General features: G+C 41.1%; 1 protein-coding gene across 1 annotated transcript in view; it reads left to right on the plus strand.

The window, feature by feature from the left end:
- dis3l2 (DIS3 like 3'-5' exoribonuclease 2) overlaps positions 1-22,989 on the plus strand; it is a 349,434-nt gene that overhangs the window by 33,718 nt on the left and 292,727 nt on the right. Inside the window, exons 3-4 of the mRNA XM_063045713.1 lie at positions 19,447-19,613; positions 22,383-22,436. Coding sequence (XP_062901783.1) covers positions 19,447-19,613; positions 22,383-22,436 — 221 coding nt within the window. The remainder of the gene's footprint in view (positions 1-19,446; positions 19,614-22,382; positions 22,437-22,989) is intronic.

Consider the following 22,989-nt stretch of genomic DNA (forward strand, 5'->3'; position numbering starts at 1 on the left):
TTTCTCCTTACGGTCTGGGGCCTGATTCATTATCATTATCATCTCCTGGGGTTTCCAGGGGACGTATACTTCAAAGGTTGGTGGTTGGTTCTGCCCCCCCCACCCCACCTGCTCAGAGATTGGGCATCTGCCAAATAGGGCACTGCTGTTGGGGATTCAGTTGGATTCCTCCAAGCTTATCACAAAGTTTAGACTGCCCCTCTCCAGAATCTCCTGGTCAGCATCCCTTTGGGTTTGTTTTATGGGATTTATCTTTACTTGCTCTGCCACATTTGATCCTTCAGGGGCCTGGTATGGTGGCAGGGGTGGTGCGATTGGTTGTAAGAGGGGTAAGGGGGGGGTGGTGGCAGTCTAGGGTAATATCCCCACTCCTCATCCCTATCAGTATCTTCCGAATCATCAGAAAGAGTCGGTATGCTAGACATGGGCTTGGGATCCTGATCAGGCCTCAGAGTTTTCCCACAGCGCTGTTGTTCTAATCCTTTCTGTCTGTCCATATCAGCCCTTGCCTGCTTACACTGCCTTTCCTGCTCTCTTTTTCGTCGCCCATCTACCCATTCTGACTCTGCTTTCAGTGTCTTCCAACTCTTGGGAGTCCCTTCTGCCGTACATGCCTCTATCCCATTATCACATGGGTTATTCCTCCAGATGGCCGGTAAGATGTTATTACACTTAGTATCGGCTCTATCCTTCCATTCTTTAATCAATAATTTCCACTTCTTAGTGCAATTCTTTTTCCAAATTAAATTTACTGCTTGTTCACAAGAAGTTATATCCCAAGTTCCACCTGGGGGCCATATATCGGTTCCCAATCGCTTAGTTAGTGCAGCTCTTAACATCCGAAGACCCTTTTCCTTATTTGGTATTTGCTCACACATACTTTGGAGAGTAGTTCCCTTTCCAGCTGTATCGAGGGTCTGACCCATTATTGCCCTTATTATATAACCATTTATTCTTATTTATCAAGTCAAGTCAGATTAAGTTTATTTATATAGCACATTTAAAAAGAACCCACGTTGACCAAAGTGTTGCACAAAGCAAAGCAAGTAGCTAAAATCACAAATACACGAAACACAGACAAACCAATGAGGCAAACTGGTTATAGGCACAAAATACACAACCACAAGGACCTAGGCACAAGCCAAAAAAAACAGTCACTGTTTATGCCACTGGTTGAGAAATTTAGCCAGCCTGCCTCCACCTTAATCAATTTCAACCGGCCATATTATCAGGAGGCAGCTGATATGGTCAAATACGTCAGGTAGCGGTGGCCACCTCTCCTGACCGGGGTCCCCAGTCCCTACTCTTTCCTTAGGAACAATAAAGAATACCCAATGTTACCCGCAGCCTTTAATTCTCACAAAAACTGCTAGCCTATTTTCCGTTAATACTTGCAAAAAAAAAACTCTACATACTCTGGAGGCCTTTCCTCCTTTATCCTGAACCTGTCTCATTAAATTTCAACCCGCCATATTTCTGCTGCCAAGGTGAGAATTTTACTGGGCTGCCAGTCTCGTATCATTTTCAAATTTCAACCTGCCATATCTTAAGACATGTGCAACCCCTTTTCTGAATCAACAAATTTCAACCAGCCATATCCTGATACCCGCAGCAACGTAAAAGAGACAACTGCTTAACTTAAATCCTGTATCCAAATGGGTTGTCTGATCCTGTCAATGGGCGAGGGGCAAAAATGCTCGGTCGGACACAAGGAGTAGCCAGAGGTAAACTACCTTAGGGTGCCTTCCCGCCACTCAAATTGTGATTGATTCAAGCCCCCTGTCACTTACTCAGCCAGAGAGACGTTCTCTATGTTGGGATCTGAGTCACGGCACCAAATGTAAACGTAAATTTGCTGGATCAAATAACGACAGCACAAAAAGATCGTTACTTATCTTCTCACCTGTTTATTTCTTTGAGCTCAGCCGCCGAGTGAACTTGGTCCCGACATCAGGGGGGAAGCGTTCTCATCCCTCCAGCGGTTCAACAAGTTTACTGCCTGGTGTCAGAATTGTTAGAAGCTATAAGGCCACCGATGCAAAAGAACAATCAGTTTGATAGACACTCCAGCCACTATAATTAAGAAAGGAATGTCATGTCTAATTTCCATCGGGTACTGCCTTTTGTCGAAACCAAAAGGTGTGAAGAGTCAGGAGAGGCCTTATGTGGATCTGTGTGAACGTTAACCTTTATCTTGCTCCAAAGAAGCAGCTGTGAGACATTATTCAAATACACTGCAGTCACAGACATAGTCGGTACTTAACCCATTATTTACAGGAATCTGAGAATTTCCCCAATTCCTTTAAACGTTATCATCATCGCACACTATTCTTGGGTAGTTTTGCAAAGAGAGATTGGTAATAGGTGGAAGAGTCTATATCTGGGTTCATCTCCAGAAAACTTTGTAACAGAGGATTCTGATCTGTCAGTTATTCTCAAAGACACACACCAAGACAGATATCAAGTGCTGCTGAGAAACTTGCTGGTCTTCCAGCGGTGTGAGATATCTGTAAGGGAATACTGTAGAGGAATGCTGCAGACTGGCATAGTCTATGTGTGCCAGGGATACACTAAAGCTCAGTGCAGACAATGCTAAGTCTCTGTAAGGAAGGACCACAGTACAGGCTCCTTCTGCTGTTGCACATGGAGGGGAAGCCCTTTGGACAATGAAAAGGGCATTTGAACCAAGAGCATTTCATCCCTGGGGGCAACACAATTTCATGGTGCTACGCTCGTTGTCTGCTTTTTCTTGTACAGTGAAAACTGCAATACTGAACATAACAACTATGTGATTGCACATATTTACTCACCACCTGTTAAGAAAAGCGTAAGATATTAAATTCCCATCCTAAGTAAGTTTGAAGTAGATCTTTCAAGCAGTAGGTACACTGTGTTCTTTTTATAATATAACACATATGTTTAATTTTAAAAAGTAGTCTGCTGGCAAGTTTTCTGAGAATTGTAGGTCAGTTGGGAAATGCTGGACAATAAAATGGCAGCAATGGTAAACTTTTTTATCGTAAGTTTGCATATCTTCTAAACTAAGATTCATCAGTAAATTTACTGAATTTAAATGGGTTCATGCTGTTGAATTGATCAAATCTTAAGATTTAATTCATTTCCAGAATTAATAGTTAGCATTACTATATTGGTTTTGTACTTTCACAGCATTTTTACAGATGGAGCTATTCTTAATGCATCTGTAGGTATAATTTAGCACTTTGTTTCAGCTTGTATAAGTTACAATAAAGAACTGTTACTTAGTAAATAGTAGTGCAATGTTAACTACATGCATTTTATGAATATCAAAAACATTTGTAATAAGTATTAAAGTTGCTTTATCTTAATGAATGCCTATAAGATGGTCTTTGTCAAAGCACAGGTCATTCTGGCAAGAAGATATTGATGGAACCATTATACTATGTAGTTTGCAGTAGGCATTCAATTTTATGTAGTAATTTTCTTTGCAAAGCTTATTTCTTTGATTCTTGTGCTGAATACTATTGGGAGTACTGTACCTTGTTATTACCTTATTATTTAAATAGAGATTGCACATTTGCTTTAGATTTCAAAGAAATTTTGGAATTGGTCTTTGCTCTGTTTCCTAAAATCCATTTATTGAGTACTTTTCTTAAAAGTCGAGTTTCTTAATATTTGTTCTACCTTTAGATATTGTTTACAGTTCTAGTCACCTGGACCAGAGGGAATACACCCTGCATTCTGAAAGAGATAGCTGAAGAGATTATGGAGGCATTAGTTGTGATCTTTCAAGAATCACTGGATTCTGGAATGGTTCTGGAGAGCTGGAAAATTACAAATGTCACTTCAAGAAGGGAGGGAGGCAGAAGAAAGGAAATTAAAGACTTGTTAGCCTGATGAAGTGTTTGGGAAAATGTTGGAATCTGTTATTAAGGACACAGTTTCAGAGTATTCGATGGTGCATGATAAAGTTGGCCAAAGTCAGCATAATTTCCTTAAGGGGAACTCTTGCCTAACAAGTCTGTTAGAATTCTTTGAGGAAATAATAGGTAGAATAGACAAAGAAGAGTCAGTGGATGTTGTTTATTTGGATTTTCAGAAGGCATTTGACCAACTGCTGTTTAAAAAGATAAAAGTTCATGATATTATAGAAAAGATAGGTTGACTGACAGGAGACCAAGAGTTGCACGATTACAGGTTGCCACGTATGATGTTGTGGCCATCACTGGATCGTGGCTGACGGATGGTTGTAGTTGGGAGCTGAATGTCCAAGGTTATATGTTATATCGGAGGGATAGGAAGGAAAGGCAGAGGGGGGGTGGTGTGACTCTACTGGTAAAGAATGGCATCAAATCAGTCAAAAGATGTGACATAGGATCAGAAGATGTTGAATCCTTGTGTGTGGAATTAAGAAATTGCAAGGGTAAAAGGACATTGATGGTAGTTACATACAGACCTCCCAACAGTGAACCACAAATTACAACAGGAAATAGAAAAGGCGAGTCAAAAGGGCAATGTTATGGTCATCATGGGAAATTTTAACATGCAAGTTGATTAGGAAAATCAGGTTGGTAATGGATCTCAAGAGAGTGAGTTTGTTGAATGCCTAAGAGATGGATTTTTAGAGCAGTTTGCTGTTGAGCCTACTAGGGGATCGGCTATATTGGATTGGGTGTTATGTAATGAACCGGAGGCGATTAGGGAGCTTAAGGTAAAAGAACCCTTAGGAACCAGTGATCACAATATGATTGAGTTCAACTTGAAATTTAATAGGAAGAAAGTAAAGTCTGATGTAGCAGTATTTTAGTGGAATAAGGGAAATTACAGTGGTATGAGAGAGGAATTGGCGAAAGTAAATTGGAAGGAGCTGCTGGCAGGGATGACAGCAGAGCGGCAAAGGCGTGGGTTTCTGGGAAAAACGAGGAAGGTGCAAGACAGATGTATTCCATAAACAAAGAAATACTCAAATGGCAAAATAGTACAACCGTGGCTGACAAAGGAAGTCTAAGCAAATGTAAAAGCAAAAGAGAGGGCATCAATAAAGCAAAAATTAGTGGGAAGATAGAGGATTGCGAAGCTTTTAAAAACCTACAGAGAGCAACTAAAAGAATCATTAGAAGGGAAAAGATGATATATGAAAAAGCAAGCTAGCAAATAATATCAAAAGTGAATAGTAGAAGTTTTTTCAAGTATGTTAAAAATAAAAGAGAAATGAGAGTGGATAAAGGAGCGCTAGAAAATGAGGCAGGAGAAATAATAATGGGGGACAAGGAGATAGTAGATGAACTAAATGAGTATTTTGCATCAGTCTTCACTGTGGAAGACACTAGCAGTATGCCTGATGTTGTAGTGTGTGAAGGAAGAGAAGTTGGCACAGTTACTATTACAAGAGAGGTGCTCAAAAAAATTAAAAGATCTAAAGGTACATAAGTCACCCGGACCAGATGAACTGCACCTTAGGGTTCTGAAAATGGTAGCGTTAGAGATTGTGATGGCATTAGAAATGATCTTTCAAAAATCAATGGACTCTGACATGGTGCCAGAATTGCCCATGTCACTCAACTCTTTAAGAAAGGAAGAAGGCAGCAGAAAGGAAATTGTAGACCAGTTAGCCTGACCTCTGGTTGCAAAGATGTTAGAGTCAGTTGCCAAGGATGAGGTGGTAGAGTACTTGGTGACACAGGACAGATAGTACAGCATAGTTTCCTTCAGGGAAAGTCCTGCGTGACAAAACCGTTGGAATTCTCTGAGGTGATTACAAGTTAGATAGATAAAGGGGATGCAGTGCATGTTTGTATTTTTGAACTTTCAGAAGGCCTTTGACAAGCTGCCACATGTGAGGCCGCTTACCAAGTTAAGAGCCCATGGTATTGCAGGGAAGTTGCTAACATGGTTAGAGCATTGGCTGATTGGTAGGAGGCAGTGAGTGGGAATAAAAGAATCCTTTTCTGGTTGGCTGCCAGTGACTATTGGTGTTCTGCAGGGGTTGGTGTTGGGGCCACTTCTTTTTATGCTGTACATCAATGATTTAGATGATGGAATATATGGCTTTGTTGCCAAATTTGCATATGATACAAAGATTGGCAGAGAGGCAGGTAGTGTTGAGGAAACAGGATGCAGAAGGACTTGGACAGATTAGGAGAATGGTCAAGAAAGTGTCAGATGAAATACAATGTTAGAAAATGCATGGTCATACACTTTGGTAGTAGAAATAAATGTGCGGACTATTTTCAAAATGGGGAGAAAATCCAGGACTCTGAGATGCAAAAGGACTTGGGAGCCCTTGTGCAGAACACCCTCAAGGTTAACTTGCAGGTCGAGTCGAAGGTGAGGAAGGCAAATGCCATGTTAGCATTAATTTCAAGAGGTCTAGAATAAAAGACCAGGGATGTGATGGCTTTATAAGACGCTGATGAGGCCTCACCTTGAGTATTGTGAACAGTTTTGGTCTCTCATCATAGAAAAGGTGTGCTGGCGTTGGGGAGGGTCCTGAGGAGGTTCACAAAGATGATTCGATGAATGAAAGGGTTACCATACAAGTAATGGTTGATGGCTCTGGGTCTGTACTCACTGGAATTCAGAAGGGTGAGGGTGGATCTCATTGAAACTTTTCGAATGTTGAAAAGCTTAGACAGAGTAGATGTGGAAAGGATGGGAAAGACTTGGACAAGAGGCACAGCCTCATGATAGAGTGGCATCCTTTCAAAACAAAGATGCAGAAAAAATTCTTTAGCCAAAGGGTGGTGTATTTGTGAAATTTGTTGCCACGTGCAGCCATGAAGGCCAGGTCGTTGGGTGTATTTAAGCCAGAGATTGATAGGTTCTTGATTGGACAAGGCATCAAAGGTTATGGGGAGAAGGCTGGGAACTGGGGTTGAGGAAGAGAAAAAAAACTATCAGCCATAATTGAGTGGCGGAGCAGACTTGATGGGCCAGATGGCCTAATTCTGCTCCTATATCTTATGGTCTTATGGAATCTAGGGGTCTTTTTCTGGTTGGCTGCTGGTGATGTGCTGTTCCGCAGGGCTCAGTGTTGAGATTGTTTCTTTTCACGTGGTGTGTCAATGTATTGGATAACAGAATTTGATAGCTTTGTGGACAAGTTTGCGAACAATACAAAGATAGGTGGTGGAGTTGAGGAACCAGGGAGGCTGCGGAAGGATTTAGACAGATTAGGAGAATGGACAACAAAGTGGCAGATAGAATATAGTGTAGGGAAGTGTATGGTCATGCACTTTGGTAGAAGGAATAATGGTGCAGACTATTTTCTAAATGGAGAGAACATTAAAAAATCAGAGGTACAAAGGGACTTGGGGGTCCTTGTGCAGGATTCCCTTAAGGTTAACTTGCAGATTGAGTCAGTGGTAAGGGAGGCAAATACAATGTTAGCATTCATTTGGAGAGGATGAAAATATAAAAGCAAGGATGTAATTCTGAAGCTTTATAAGGAATTGGTTAGACTGCACTTGGAGTATTGTGAGCAGTTTTGGGTTCCTTATCTGAAAAAAGATATGCTGACATTGGAGAGGTTCCCAAAGAAGTTCATAAGAGTGTTTCTGGGAATGAAAGGGTTAATGAGGGGTATTTGATAACTCTGGGTCTGTACTTGCTGAAGTTTAGAAGAATTGGGGGAAATCTCATTGAAACCTATTCTATATTGAAAAATCTAGATGGAGAGGATGTTTCTTATAGTGGGGAAGTTTGGACCAGAGGGCACAGCCTCGGAATAGAGGTACTTCTCTTTAGAAAAGAGATGAGGAATTTCTTTAGCCAAAGTGTGGTGAATCTGGAATTCATTGCCATGGACAGCTGTAGAGGCTAAGTCATTGGGTATATTTAAAATGTAAGTTGTTAGGTTCTTGATTAGTAAGGGCAACCAGGGAGAAGTCAGGAGAATGTGCTTGAGTGGGATAATAAATCAGCCATGATGGAATGGTGGGACAGACTCGATGGGCCGAATTGTCTAATTCTGCTCCTATGGCTGAAGGTTTTAAAAGAACAGGTAAGGGGAAAATCAGTTGATATAGTGTACTTGAACTTAAAGAAAGTGCCACATAAGATAAATAAAATTAGAATCCACAGAGAGCTAATATAAGTATGAACTAAAAGAGTAGGTAACAAATAGCAGGAGTAAAGTGGTTGGAAGGCTTTGGTTAGTGGATTGCTGCATGGTTAATTGATGAAACCCCAGCTGAATGAAGATGAGAACTGTGATATATATTGAATTTTACGGTGATATAAAGCCAGGTTCCAGCGTGGGCTGTGAGAAGAATGCACGAAGTTTCAGGCAATATGGATAGGTAAAATGAATGGATTTGGAAATGGCATTTGAAATATATTGTTGAAAAGTTTGATGTCATCCACTAGGAAAGTAATTTTTAAGTGGTTTTGGGATGTAATATTTTGCGATAGATCAAAATACTGAGAATTCTTCAAGAACACGTTGGTGAAGAGATAAGAGGGATAGAGAAAACAGGAAAGCAATATCAAAAGAAACTGCAAGAGCTTTGATAGATCTATAATAAGGTAAAATTGAGACCACTGGAGTAGAAATTGGGGAATTAACAATGGAAACAAGGATTTGGTGTGTAATCCACTAAAAGCAATACTTTGCCCAAATCTTCACGGTGGTAGATATTGAAGATATACCAAAGATGAAGATTTTCAAATAGCAAGGAAGAACTTGCAACAACCTATATCACAATTAATTTGGGAATGGAAACACGGCCAGGATCTGATGGCCTGCACCTTAGAGTTCTAAAAGATGTGGCTGCGGAATAGTAGAGCCATTGGTTGAATTTTTTTCTTCACTTCCAGAAAATCTATATGTTTGTTAAAGTTTTTGGTCAGACATGGCTGGGATTTGGATTTTGTTTGTATAGTTGGACTTACTGGCTTGATATTTTCATTTTGTTTTCAGTTGATTACTGTATTTTCAGAATTATTTGAAGTCCAAGGGCAGTGTTTGTATGGAGGTTGTGCAGCTGTATTTTTAATTTTAAATAAAGTTGCAGCAGTCATATATCTGTTGTACCTATAGTTTTGTATAGAATTTCATTCTTAAGTTTTTCCTTATAATTTGACCATTTTGTTTCGCTAAATTTTGAAGTGATCATTACTTAGCCACTGGTGATCTGGTTTTTTACTGAAAGTGAGAGTGGTATTTGTCCAGTGTTGGCTATAAAATATCATTAAAATTACATAGAGCTGTCAGACACAGAGACACATGTGGCTACCTACCTCTGCTAGGTGGCTCTACTGTACCCACCTAGCAGAGGTAGGTAAATCTGTTGTTTGTGTCATACATATTACCTGGTGCTTATGGACTGGTCAGAACTCTGTTCTAAATTTTAAGAAGTTCTTGACAATATCGACCCAAAATCAGCATGCTCCTTGTTCTTACATTATGTAATGGTAACATGAAGACAATTAGTATTTTAATTGGTTGGAGTAGGGAGTTGCTGTGGCTTTTCTGCTAGGTAAAGGCTGTTGAATGGAACAACTGAATCCAACAGGAACCTATAAAAGTATCTTTAATATTTTACTGCACTAGGTCAGGAAGAGTGGGAGATATCCCTTCACAATTTTTAATATTGGTATTCATCCAGTGGCAAATGGCACTCAATGTAGTTAAATGAAAAGGTTATGACATATTGTTGATCCATTTTCCCTTCTTGTATATCATGCAGTATATCGTGTGCCTGTTATGCAAAATCTGTTTGTGCATATAGATACCAATGAGCTTTAGACTTGGAAATACTAGGATGTACAGACTAATGAATGTTATGACATCCCAGACCACCAGTAAAAATAATACAGATTAACATTAAAAAAAAATGGAATTTGATTAATGTGGTCTGTTCAGTTTTCTGAAGAGTTTGGTCATCGTTGCTGTTTCATAATGGTAATTTTTTGTTTCAAATGTTTTTTATTGTGAAGCAACATCAGCTTAATCACAACCGACAATGTCCTAAAGTACAATGCTTCTTTTTTCTTTTCTTTCTTGTAACAACGTAATGAAAATTAAATGAATGTATGTGTAGTAAACAAGCAAAAAGCAAAGGAAACCCTACCACCCTGTCTCCTTTCCCCTTCCCAGCCCTACCCTCCCCTCACAAGATCACAAGACTAAGGAGCAGAAGTAGGCCATTCCACCCGTCGAGTCTGCTCCGCCATGAGCTAAACTATTCTCCCATCTAGTTCCAATTTCTGACTTTTTCCCTATATCCCTTGATACCCCGACCAATTAGATACTTATCAATCTCCTCCTTAAACAGCCTCAATGATCGGGCCTCCACAGCTGTATGTGGCAACGAATTCCATAAATCCGCAACCCTCTAGCTAAAAAAATTTCTCCTCATCTCTGTTTTAAATGGGTACCCTCTAATTCTGAGACTGTGGCCTCTTGTCCTGGACTTACCCACCAAGGGAAATAGCCTTTCCACATCTACTCTGTCCAACCCTTTCAACATTCGAAATGTTTCAATGAGATCCCTTCTCATTCTTCTGTACTCCAGTGAATACAGTCAAAGAGCTGACAAACACTCTTCATATGTTAGCCCCTGTATTCCAGGAATCATCCTCGTAAATCTTCTCTGAACTCTCTCCAACATTAGTACATCCCTTCTAAGATAGGGGGCCCAAAACTGCACACAGTATTCCAAATGAGGTTTCACCAGTGCCCCATAGAGCCTCATCAACAGCTCCTTACTCTTATACACTATTCCTCTTGAAATGAATGCCAACATAACATTCGCTTTCCTTACTGCCAATCCAACCTGGTGGTTAACCTTTAGGGTTTCTTGTACAAGGTCCCCCAAGTCCCTTTGCACTTCCGATTTTTGAATTTTCTCCCCATCTAAATAATAATCTGCCCAATTATTTCTGCTTCCAAAATGTACAACCGTACATTTCTCAACATTGTATCTCATCTGCCATTTCTTTGCCCATTCTCCTAAACTGACCAAATCTCTCTGCAACCTTTCTGTTTCTTCAACACTTCCTGCTCCTCCACCTATCTTGGTGTCATCCACAAACTTAGTCACAAAACCATTTAATCCATAATCTAAATCATCGATATACATTGTAAAAAGAAGCGGCCCCAACACTGACCCCTGCGGAACACCCCTAGTAACCGGCAACCAATCAGGATAGGATCCCTTTATTCCCACCCTTTGCTTTCTGCCTGTTGGGCAATGCTCCACCCATTCCAATATCTTTCCAGTAATTCCATGGGCTCTCATCTTATTAAGCAGCCTCTTATGCGGCACCTTATCAAAGGCCTTTTGAAAATCCAAATACACGACATCCACAGCCTCTCCCTGAGATTACCTCAAAAAATTCCAATAGGTTGGTGAGGTAGGATCTCACCTTCATGAAACCATGCTGGCTTGGGCCTGTCTTGTCATGCAGCTCGAGGTATTTCATAACCTTGACCTTGAGGATCGACTCTAATAACTTGCCAACTACCGATGTCAGACTAATACGTTTGTAATTTTCTTTTTGCTGCCTTCTCCTTTCTTAAACAGCGGAACTACATTTGTGACCTTCCAGTCCTCCGGAACCATGCCAGAGTCTATTGATTCCTGGAAGATCATTTCCAATGCCTCCACGATCTCAAAAGCCACCTCCTTCAGAACCCGTGGGTGCACCTCATCCGGTTCGGGAGGCTTATCTATTCTTAGTCCATTTAGCTTCCCAAGCACTTTCTTTTTGGTAATCTTGACTGTACCTAATTCTATTCCCTGAGACCTCTGGCTATCAGGTATGTTGCTAATGTCTTCCACTGTGAAGACTGATGCAAAATACTCATTTAGTTCCTCCGACATCTCTTTGTTACCCATTATAATTTCTCCAGCATCATTTTCAATCGGTCCTATATCTACCCATGTCACTCATTTACTCTTCATATATTTAAAAAAAACTCTTAGTTTCCTTTTTTATGTTAATTGCCAACTTCCTTTCATAATTCATCTTTTCTTTCCTAACGAGTTTCTTAGTTTCCTTCTGTAAGTTTTTAAAAGTCGTCCAGTCCTCAGTTTTCCCACTAATTTTTGCATTGCATTGGAAACTTTGAGGAATATATTTGGCCTATCCACTTGCCCCTAATTTTACAGTGGGCTTCATTCTTCAAATGTGTTTCCTGCAAGAAGATCACATCGGCCTGTAGCGATTTTAGTTGAGACAGCATTTTACCCCTTTTCACCGGTTCATTAATCCCATTTACATTCCAGGAACAAAAAGTAATGCGATTTCTTGTCCTCTGATCTGCTGCCATCTCAGTATTTAACATCTGTATGACAATGTTTTTGATCTGTTCTGGACCTTGTAAATCTATCGGTCGTTAGAAATGAATGGACCCTAAACAGTACTCCCTTACCCCTGTCCCTCCCTCCCTCCCCCAACAACCCCCATCACCCTTGAAAGCTCGAAATAACCAACAAAAAAAATCCATATCTCCATACACAAATGCACCTGGTCAAAACTCTAGGAATAACCTCTTGATCTCTAACACTTCTCTGAACCAATTTAGTAGCTCCCCAGTTATATAGATAGTCACAAAGCCAAATAGGGCATCGGAATGAAAAAACTGAGAAAAACTAGCAAACAGAGATTATCGAGATGTTAAACTAAGTGTGATTCTCAAAGCTATGACTTACTCTAGCACCTTTAACAACATACTCCTTACACAACATCAGTTTAGACGAACTCTTATCACTATTTGTGCACTCATAGGGCCTTAATCTGACATAGTACAATCCAAGTATAACTCAGAGTCCTGTTTCCTACAGGGATTAGAAGCAGGGCCTCATTAATGTTCAAAACGTTCACAATTTCCTACTGTGGAGTTTTACTTGGGGCATCTTCATTCTGTAAGGGGTTTCTTCTCACTGTGCACAGTCACTTCTCAGTATTTCTCAAATGACGTTCTGCATACTGGCGAGCTGCTTCTGGATCTGTAAACACCGCCTCGGTTCTGCTAATTGTCACTCGTAGCTTCGTGGGATAGAGGAGGCCAAACTTGACTCCGGGTCTATCCCGCAGCAACCTCCTGACTGATGTGAAAGCCGCACATTGTTTAGCCACGCAAACACAAGGAATTCTGCAGGTGCTGGAAATTCAAACAACACACATCAAAGTTGCCGGTGAACGCAGCAGGCCAGGCAGCATCTCTAGGAAGAGGTACAGTTGACGTTTCGGGCCGAGACCCTTCATCAGGACTAACTGAAAGAAGAGCTCGTAAGAGATTTGAAAGTGGGAGGGGGAGAGGGAGATCCAAAATGATAGGAGAAGACAGGAGGGGGAGGGATGGAGCCAAGAGCTGGACAGGTGATTGGCAAAGGGGATATGAGAGGATCATGGGACAGGAGGCCCAGGGAGAAAGAAAAGGGGGAGGGGGGAAAAACCCAGAGGATGGACAAGGGGTATAGCGAGAGGGACAGAGGGAGAAAAAGGAGAGAGAGAGAGAGAAAGAATGTGTGTATATAAATAAATAACAGATGGGGTAGGAGGGGGAGGTGGGACATTAGCGGAAGTTTGAGAAGTCTTTGTTCATGCCATCAGGTTGGAGGCTACCCAGACGGAATATAAGGTGTTGTTCCTCCAACCTGAGTGTGAGAGAACCTGAGAGAAAGCAGGATCTCCCAGTGGCCTCACATTTTAATTCCACGTCCCATTCCCATTCTGATATGTCTATCCACGGCCTCCTCTACTGTAAAGATCTCCCCCATTTCACGCACATCTGCTTTCACTCCATCCTCCCGCCACTCCATCAGGAATAGGTTCCCCTTGTCCTCACCTATCACCCCACCAGCCTCTGGGTCCAACATATTATTCTCCGTAACTTACGCCACCTCCAACAGGATCCCACCACTAAGCACATCTTTCCCTCCCCACCCCCCTCTGCTTTCCACAGGGATCGCTCCCTATGCGACTCCCTTGTCCACTCCCCATCCCTCCCCGTCGATCTCCCTTCTGGCACTTATCCTTGTAAGCGGAACAAGTGCTACACATGCCCTTACACTTCCACCCTTACCACCATTCAGGGCCCCAGACAGTCCTTCCAGGTGAGGTGACACTTCACCTGTGAGTCGGTTGGGGTGATATACTGTGTCTGGTGCTCCCGATGTGGCCTTCTATATATTGGCGAGACCCGACACAGACTGGGAGATTGTTTTGCTGAACACCTACGCTCTGTCCGCCGGAGAAAGCAGGATCTCCCAGTGGCCACACATTTTAATTCCACGTCTCATTCCCATTCTGATATGTCTATCCACGGCCTCCTCTACTGTAAAGATGAAGCCACACTCAGGTTGGAGGAACAACACCTTATATTCCGTCTGGGTAGCCTCCAACCTGATGGCATGAACATTGACTTCTCAAACTTCGGCTAATGCCCCACCTCCCCCTTGTACCCCATCCGTTATTTATTTATATACACACATTCTTTCTCTCTCTTTCCTTTTTCTCCCTCTGTCCCTCTCACTGTACCCCTTGCCCATCCTCTGGGTTTTTTTTCCCCTTCCCCCTTTTCCTTCTCCCTGGGCCTCCTGTCCCATGATCCTCTCGTATCCCTTTTGCCAATCACCTGTCCAGCTCTTGGCTCCATCCCTCCCCCTCCTGTCTTCTATCATTTTGGATCTCCCCCTCCCCCTCCCACTTTCAAATCTCTTACTAGCTCTTCTTTCAGTTAGTCCTGACGAAGGGTCTCGGCCTGAAACGTCGACTGTACCTCTTCCTAGAGATGCTGCCTGGCCTGCTGTGTTCACCAGCAACTTTGTTTAGCCACCATGGATGGAAGGTCTCTGAAGATCTGAATCCTTTGTCCTTGATATTGTAGATTCTTGATACCTATCGCCTTCTGCATTACATCTTCAAATACATAGCAATAATGGATCCTCACGATCAGGTGTCGCGGTGGCTCATCGTCCCCTGGGCACTTCCGAAGTGCTCTATGTGCTCGGTCTATCACCGGAGCTTCTTCCAGGTTTGGAGCCTCTGTTAGCATCTGTGCCGCAAAATCTCTTGTCTTCTGCCCATTTTCCTTCCCCTCTCGTAGGCTCGCAATTCTCAGATTTTGTCATTTCGAATGTCTCCCCAAATCCAGGCATTTTTCAGAAAGTTGTTCAACTTGTCCACAAAGTCGTTTCACTTTGCTTTCCAGCTCCGCAACTATGTCCGAAGCTCCGTTAGCCAACTCTGCTATCTCTTTCAGAGTTTGATCTTGAGTATTCAGCTGGTCTTTCAATGCGGTAATCGCAGTGTCATTTTCCGCTTTCAACGTAGCAATTTCACTTCTCAAAGAGACTGCTACCTCTGCATCTTTTTCTTCAATTTTCTTACAGATGTCTGACTTCACCATATTTAGCTCTGCATGTAGCGACTGTATGGCCACCAGTACTGCATTGTTGTCCGTACTCTGTGTACGTGGCTCCACGTTGCTCTCACTTGTGAGCTCCGAGGCGTCAATTGGGCCTGTTTCTTCATTCATCTCTGCCTTTGCTGTTCTCCTTCTTGGCATTTTGTAGCGCATTCCTTCACTCTTTCTCTTTCTGGTATCTATTGAAGAGCACCTCCCCTTCGTTTGCCACCCTAAACCTCAAATTGACTTTGTGTAAATGAAGTTTTAATATCAAATCTGCCGGAGCTACAGGAGGGTGCGTCCTACTTGCTCATGGCTCAACAGCGCCCCATAATGGTAATCTTTTGATTTGTGAAAAGCAGTGGAAAGAGTGAGCAGTTTCAAGTTCATGGGTGTCAACATGTCTGAAGATTTGAATTGAATTGACTGTATTTCTTACATCCTTCGCATACATGAGGACTAAAAATCTTCATGTTACGTCTCCTCTAAATGTGCAATGTGCAATCATAGTAATTTATAATTTATGATAAATAGAGCAGTCAATGTAATATAGAGTGCACTGAAGTCAGTGTGAGTTCATCAGTCTGATGGCTTGGTGGAAGAAGCTGTCCCGGAGCCTGTTGGTTCTGGCTTTTATGCTGCGATACAGCTTCCCAGATGGTAGCAGCTGGAATAGATTGTGGTTGGGATGGCTCGGGTCCCCAGTGATCCCATGGGCCCTTATAACACACCTGTCCTTGTAAATGTCCTGAATCATGGGAAGTTCACAACTACAGATGCGCTGGGCTGTCCGCACCACTCTCTGCAGAGTCCTGCGATTAAGGGAGGTACAGTTTCCATACCAGGCGGTGATGCAGCCAGTCAGGATGCTCTCAATTGTGCCCTTTAGAAAGTTCTTAGGATTTGGGGGCCCATACCAAACTTCCTCAACCGTCTGAGGTGAAAGAGGCGCTGTTGTACCTTCTCTCACCACACAGCTGGTGTATACAGACCATGTGAGGTCCTCGGTGATGGGATGTCGAGGAATTTGAAGCTGTTTATCCTCTCAACCCCAGATCTATTGAAGTGAATAGGGCTTAGCCTGTCTCCGTTCCCCCTGTAATCCACAACCAACTCCTTTGTTTTTGCAACATTGAGGAAGAGGTTGTTTTCTTGATGCCACTGTGTCAGAGAGATAATTTCTTCCCTGTAAGCTACCTCGTTATTGTTTGAGATAAGGCCAATCAATATAGTGTCGTCAGCAAATTTAATTAGTAGATTAGAGCTGTGGGTGACGATATAGTCATGGGTATACAGCAGTGGTCCCCACCCACTGGACTGCGGACTGGTACTGGGCGCAAAGCATGTGCTACCGGGCCGCGAGGAAACGATATGAGTCAGCTGCACCTTTCCTCATTCCCTGTCACGCCCACTGTTGAACTTGAACACACGCGAGGTCATTACGCACGTGTCATTCATGTCAGTGCGGGAAGAAGATCAACTCCTTGAGCTTGCAAATGACGGCGGGCTGAAAAGTATGTTTGACATAACATCTCTGCCGGCATTCTGGATCAAAGTCAAGGCTAAATATCCTGAGATAGCCACGGAAGCACTGAAAACGTTGCTTCCATTTCCAGCATATCTCTGCAAAGCGGTGTCTTCTGCAATGAATGCAACGAAAACAGAATTGCGGAATAGACTGGACATAAGGAATCCCCTTCAAGTATCGCTGCCTCCCATCACCCCTCAATGTGACCGTCTTGTTGCAGGAAAACAAGCCCAGGGCTCCTACTGATTCAGCGATATTGGTGTGTTGCAATGATTTTATTTGTTCATACGGGGAAATATGTGCTGTGTGTTTAATATCCAAATGTTACTTAAAATGTTATGATGCTGTTGACTTATAAGTGACTTATAATTGACTTATCACTATATTCATGGGGGGAAAATATGCACTGTGTGTTTAATGTTAAATTTGTTAGATAAACCCTTTTAGAAACAAAATTGAGTGTATTAGCCACTTATAAATGACTTATCACTGACTTATCACCTATATTCCGGTCGTGATTAACACCCTTCCCCCCGCAGGGTTGCCAACTGTCTCGTAATATCTGGAACATCCCGTATATTGGGCTAAATTAGTTTGTCCCATACGGGACGGCTCTTGTCCCGTATTTCCACTGCTAAGGTAGAGCGTTCCTCTGAAACCTTTCGTGCCAAAATGGCATCAAGCGTTGAAGCAATTACCATTAATTTCTATGGGAAAATTTTTGAGCATTCCCAGACCCAAAAAAATAACCTACCAAATCATACCAAATAACAAATAAAACTTAAAATAACACTAACATATAGTAAAAGCAGGAATGATATGATAAATACACAGCCTATATAAAGTAGAAATAATGTATGCACAGTGTAGTTTCACTGAACAGAATCGCCAAAAACAATTTGTAGAAAAAAATTGGCACGTACACGCATGCGCACACAGGTGCCTGCACAAGGCTCCATGGTGTGATAGTCTTTCTCGGGGTAAATACAACGTATTTGACTGCTACTCTTGTCCGTTGGCAACCCTACCTACCACCCCCACCCCGGTCGGCCGGTCCACAAGAATATTGTCAATAATAAAACGGTCCGCGGTGCAAAAAAGGTTGGGGTCCCCTGGTATACAGGGAGTAAAGGAGGGGACTAAGAACTCAGCCCTGATGGGCTCCTGTATTGAGAATCAGAGGGGTGGAGGTGAGGGAGCCCACTCTTACAACCGCTGGTGATCTGACAGGAAGTCCAGGATCCAGCTGCACAAGGCAGGGTCAAGGCCGAGGTCTCTGAGCTCCTTGTCGAGTCTGAATGGAACAGTGGTATTAAGTGCTGAACTGTAGTCCAAGAACAGCATTCTCACATAAGCATCCTTCTTCTCCAGATGTGTAAGAACGGTGTGTAAAGCAGTGGATATTGCATCATCTGTCAATCAGTTGTGTCAGTAGGCAAATTGTAGGAGATCCAGTTTGGGTGGTAACAAGCTGCAGATGTAATCTCAAAGCATTTGCTTATTATTGAGATGAGTGTGACAGGATGCCAGTTGTTCAGCCAAGTAACTTTGGTATATTTGGTACAGGGACAATGGTGGATAATTTGAAGCAGGAGGGCACTCTACACTGAGAGAGGGAGATGTTAAAAATGTCTATGGACACACTGCCAGTTGTGCTGTGCACATCCTAAGTACTCGCCCTGTGATGCCTCCTAAGTACTCTCCCTGTGATGCTGTCTAGTCCCACAGCCTTACAAAATCAACATCTCTGAAGATCTATCCTGGGCCCAACGTATCAACACAATGACAGAGAGGGCACGACACCAACTATATGTCATTAGGAGTTTGAGGAAACTTGGTATGTCACCAAAGGCTCTAGCACACTTCTTCAGATGTACTGTGGAGAACATTTAAACTGGTTGCATCACTGTCTGGTATGGAGGGCCACTGCACAGGATCAGAAAAAGCTGCAGGAAGTTGTATACTTAGCCAGCTCCTTCATGGGCACTAGCCTCCCCAGCACTGATGACACCTTGAAAAGGTGATACTTCAAAAGGGGGACAATAATCATTCAGGACACCCACCATCCACGACGTGCCATCTTCTCATTGCTATCATCAAGGAAGAGGTACAGGAGCCTGAAGACACATACTCAACCTTTTAGAAACAGCTTCTTTCCCACCTCTGTCAGATTTCTGAATGGACAATGAACCTCTGTACACTATTCACATTTTTTTGTTTTCTTTTTGCATTACTTATTTAATTTAATATATTTTTTCTTTAGTAGTAATTTATAGTTTTTTAATATATTGCAATGTACTACTGCTGCAAAACAGCGTATTTCATGACATGTGCCATTGATTCTGATGTTGCTTTCAAGATGAATTCACATTAGCTCCTAAATCACTAAGTTCCTGTGGAAGTGCGGCAGAGACCAGTCAGTTTTCCTTCCACAATGTATCACTTCATATTTGCTAAAATATAAGATAGAAGAGTTGACTGAAGGTATGATCTCCAATGTATCAAATTTTGGAGGATTCACGTAGGGAATAGAAATGTATATTCGTAGTTATGCTAATGACATTCTTGTTCTTTGCAGTGGGAAACTTATCTGCACGTTCAAATGTCAGTGATAAATGGAATAAAAGTCCTTTGTCAGTGGCAAATCGAAATAGAAGTCGCCAAGGGAGGAGGAAGAAGATTTTTGAAACCTACTTGCCAACCAATGAAGTTTCAACTGGTTTAAAGAGAGGAGAACTTGTACAGGTAACTACTTACTTTGAAGAGCAGAGTATTAAAGTGGCATCTTAAAAAAAAATGGGCATATGGAATCACATGAGCCAAATGATTTATATAGATTATGAAACTAGTAAATTAATATAGTTTAGTAATAATAATGGATAATGAAGTTCACCTCACATTCTGAATTGGAAACATACTAGAAAAATGATAAATCAAATTCATAATGAATTTCGACCGTTGTCATTCAGATAAAATAGGTATATCTCTGACTAGTTTGTTTCGTCTTTTGCTCTGACTTGGCTCTGCTGTTGACATCACAATGGGAATCTCTTCATGTTCTTGATGTATTTGCTGTTTTGCCAGATAATCTCATAACTCAGATGACCAAGGTCATCTCTAAGATTCTGTAAGCCTGAAGGACTTATTTTCTAATTAAATTTTAATTGTTACTTTGGACTCTCAACACATGAATAAACCATGCATTAAGTCAATATTAAGTTATTCGTAGTATTTCTTTGGCTTCAGATTTGATGCAATATATAAGCATAGTTTCTTAACTATACAACTTATGAGAGAAATGGGTTAAATTTTGATATTCACCCCAATTGCTATACTGTACAATTTATTTTAAATAATGAAAAGTTTTTCTTATAATAGAGCACATAATGATTGGAAAATGAAAGGCATGCAAGTGTGACCAATTAATTACATTAGTTTGGCTTAGTTGACAATATTCTGGCTTTTAATTCAACTCCCAGGGTGACATGCAAGCACACTAGAAGAATTGAATGTCTTTTGGGCAATGTTAAATAAAAGACTTGGCTATCTGTCCAGGTGAATGTTAAGCATTAGCACTGCTCTCTGGGAACATTTCTTGCAATTGGCCAGTATTCCTCTGTAAACCAGCAATCTCCAACTCATCTTGTTGCCAGTGGCAGTAATACTTGCCAGTGTGGTTATCTTTGTTCTCCAAAAGTGATCATTTTAAAGATTGAGACATTTTGAAAACAAGAAGACTTTATTATAAGTTTAAAAACATTGAATCCTTTTGTCTCAACCTTGAGAGGCACCCAAAGGTGCTTTGAAAAGACTATCATGTAAAAAAAAAGTCATCTTTTTTGATCAGTTGTGTTAAAGAAGGCTTTTCTTACTCACTGTGCTGCTGTGGCAAAGTGTTGGATGGAATATTAAGCAGGCAAAACCATTGCAGCCATGAAGGACAGTCAGATCACTTGCAGTGGGTCATTTGCCCTCTGTCAGGTTTGGTGATCAGAGGAGCAATGTCTCCATTCATTTCAACGAAGTGCAAGGGGCAAAGAAAAAATTTATTTTACTGTTATTAAGTTCAAGACAATGGGTATATTTAAAGCGGAGGTTGATACTGTAGATACTTGATTAGTAGTAAAGGCAGCGAAGGTTATGGGGCTAGGTAGGAGTTTGGGTTTGAAAGGGGAAAATAAATCAGCTATGACCAAATGGAACAGTTTCGATAGGCCAAATTCTGCTCCTATGTCTTATAGTGTTATGGTCTTATGTCTTGTGTATTTGTAAATTTCATTATTTTTATTTAGCTGTTTAATGTTTAAAAAAAAGAATGGGTTTGAATGCCTCTGAAAATCAGCTGTTCGAAGTTTTTTTCCAGATGGGACATTCAGCTGGGTTATGGGTTGTGATTCAGAAATTGTAAAAGTTATGTTACAGGCTTCATCAAGCAATGGATTGTTCTTTCTTTAGAGTCCTCCAAAATGATGATACTTAGCATGGCAGTTCAAGGGTCTTGCCAGTTAGTGTTTTGATAGCTGTGCTGAAGAGGTTGACATAGTTGGATGTATAAAGTTTAAGTTTGTAACTACCAACTTTAAGTTTGAGGTTTATAGTGGGAATGGAAGAGGAGTACTTCCAAGTGAAACTTGAAGAAATAGATGCAATTAACGAGGAGTGCCAAAGAATGACATAATTTCGCAAAAGCCAAAAAAAAAGACTTCTTAGGACTTCTGAAATAATTCTATATTATGTTTAGGCTGGAATGTAATTAATATTCCATTCATTTATTTATGTTTGAACACCTGGATATTTACATCTGCATGAAAACTAGAAATAAAAAGCAACAGGAAAGCAAAGGTGCATTATATTGAAGGATACTGTATTTTTTGGCTGGCAAGGTAGAGATGCATCTCTACCAAAGGAGGTGTAAGGTGCATCTTCTCTCCTGTAACCTGCAGGTCACCCTTGTTCAAGATGTAGCACCTGCTTAGCCCCCCACCACCGAATCAGGGGCACATGAAGCCATGGGAGCAGATTATGGATGGTCATATGAGCAGATGGTGCATGTCACAAGTCCTGGTTATGTGACCACAGACACCAGGCAGACAATCGCTGAAGAATATTGATAATGGCTGGGGTTACCCATCTTGTAAAGACACTGCCCAGAAGAAAGCAATGGCAAACTACTTCTGCAGAAAGATTTACCAAGAACAATCATGGTCATGGAAAGGCCATGATAGTCTATGTTAAACAATGCAACGTGTTTATTTTTGCAAATTCACTACCTTTTGCAGTGCTTCACAACCAATGATGGACTATTAAAAGTGTAGGCAGTGTTTTAATATTGAGGTATTTAAGATAAAGGAAAGCATTTTATTTGTCCAGAATTTAATTGTTTCTCTTGGTCAACTTCCAAATTGTTTATGTGCCTTTACGATTTTACGACATTACCTTGCATAATTTGTTCACATTTGCTTCAAAATGTTTATGCTTAGAAAGCCATGATTTTCTTAATTTTGGCATTTACAGGGTGTACTGAGAATTAATCCCAAGAACTATCAGGAAGCCTTTATTCCCTCCACTGTAAGTAAAACATTATTAAACTCTTTTTTGAAACGCTTTTCCAGAGCAAATGTTTTATTTATAATTTATAAACTTAGTTCCTTAAATATTATATTTTATGCTAGAAGTTGAAATAAATTTGAAATTGTTTGGAGATTGATATAATAGTGTTTTGTGATTTCAATATGTTTAATGATGGTCAGAAACAACATAATGTGCAAAATATGTTACAGATTTGCATCTGTACGAGCCTATTTATTGGCTAGATTAGCATGCTTTGCTCTACAAATGTACATATTGGTAGGAAGACAAGGAACATTGAATAGTCATTAACATGGATTTGGCTTCCAACAGGGTCTACAGCATTAATTATTAGCGTAGCTCCAAAGAGAATCAATGTATTAATGGCTTTCCATAATCAAGAATGAAAGTAAATTCAAACTTAATTCACTTACATTAGCCTTCTTATAATACTGTTGATTACTGACATGTAATGTTGACATGTATAAGGTTAGTGATAACTTGTAACATGGTTTATTTAATTTACTGATTAAATATTTGTGCTGAGTTTTAT

The sequence above is a fragment of the Mobula hypostoma genome, chromosome 4, assembly GCF_963921235.1.
Source record: "Mobula hypostoma chromosome 4, sMobHyp1.1, whole genome shotgun sequence".
Taxonomy (NCBI): Eukaryota; Metazoa; Chordata; class Chondrichthyes; order Myliobatiformes; family Myliobatidae; genus Mobula; species Mobula hypostoma.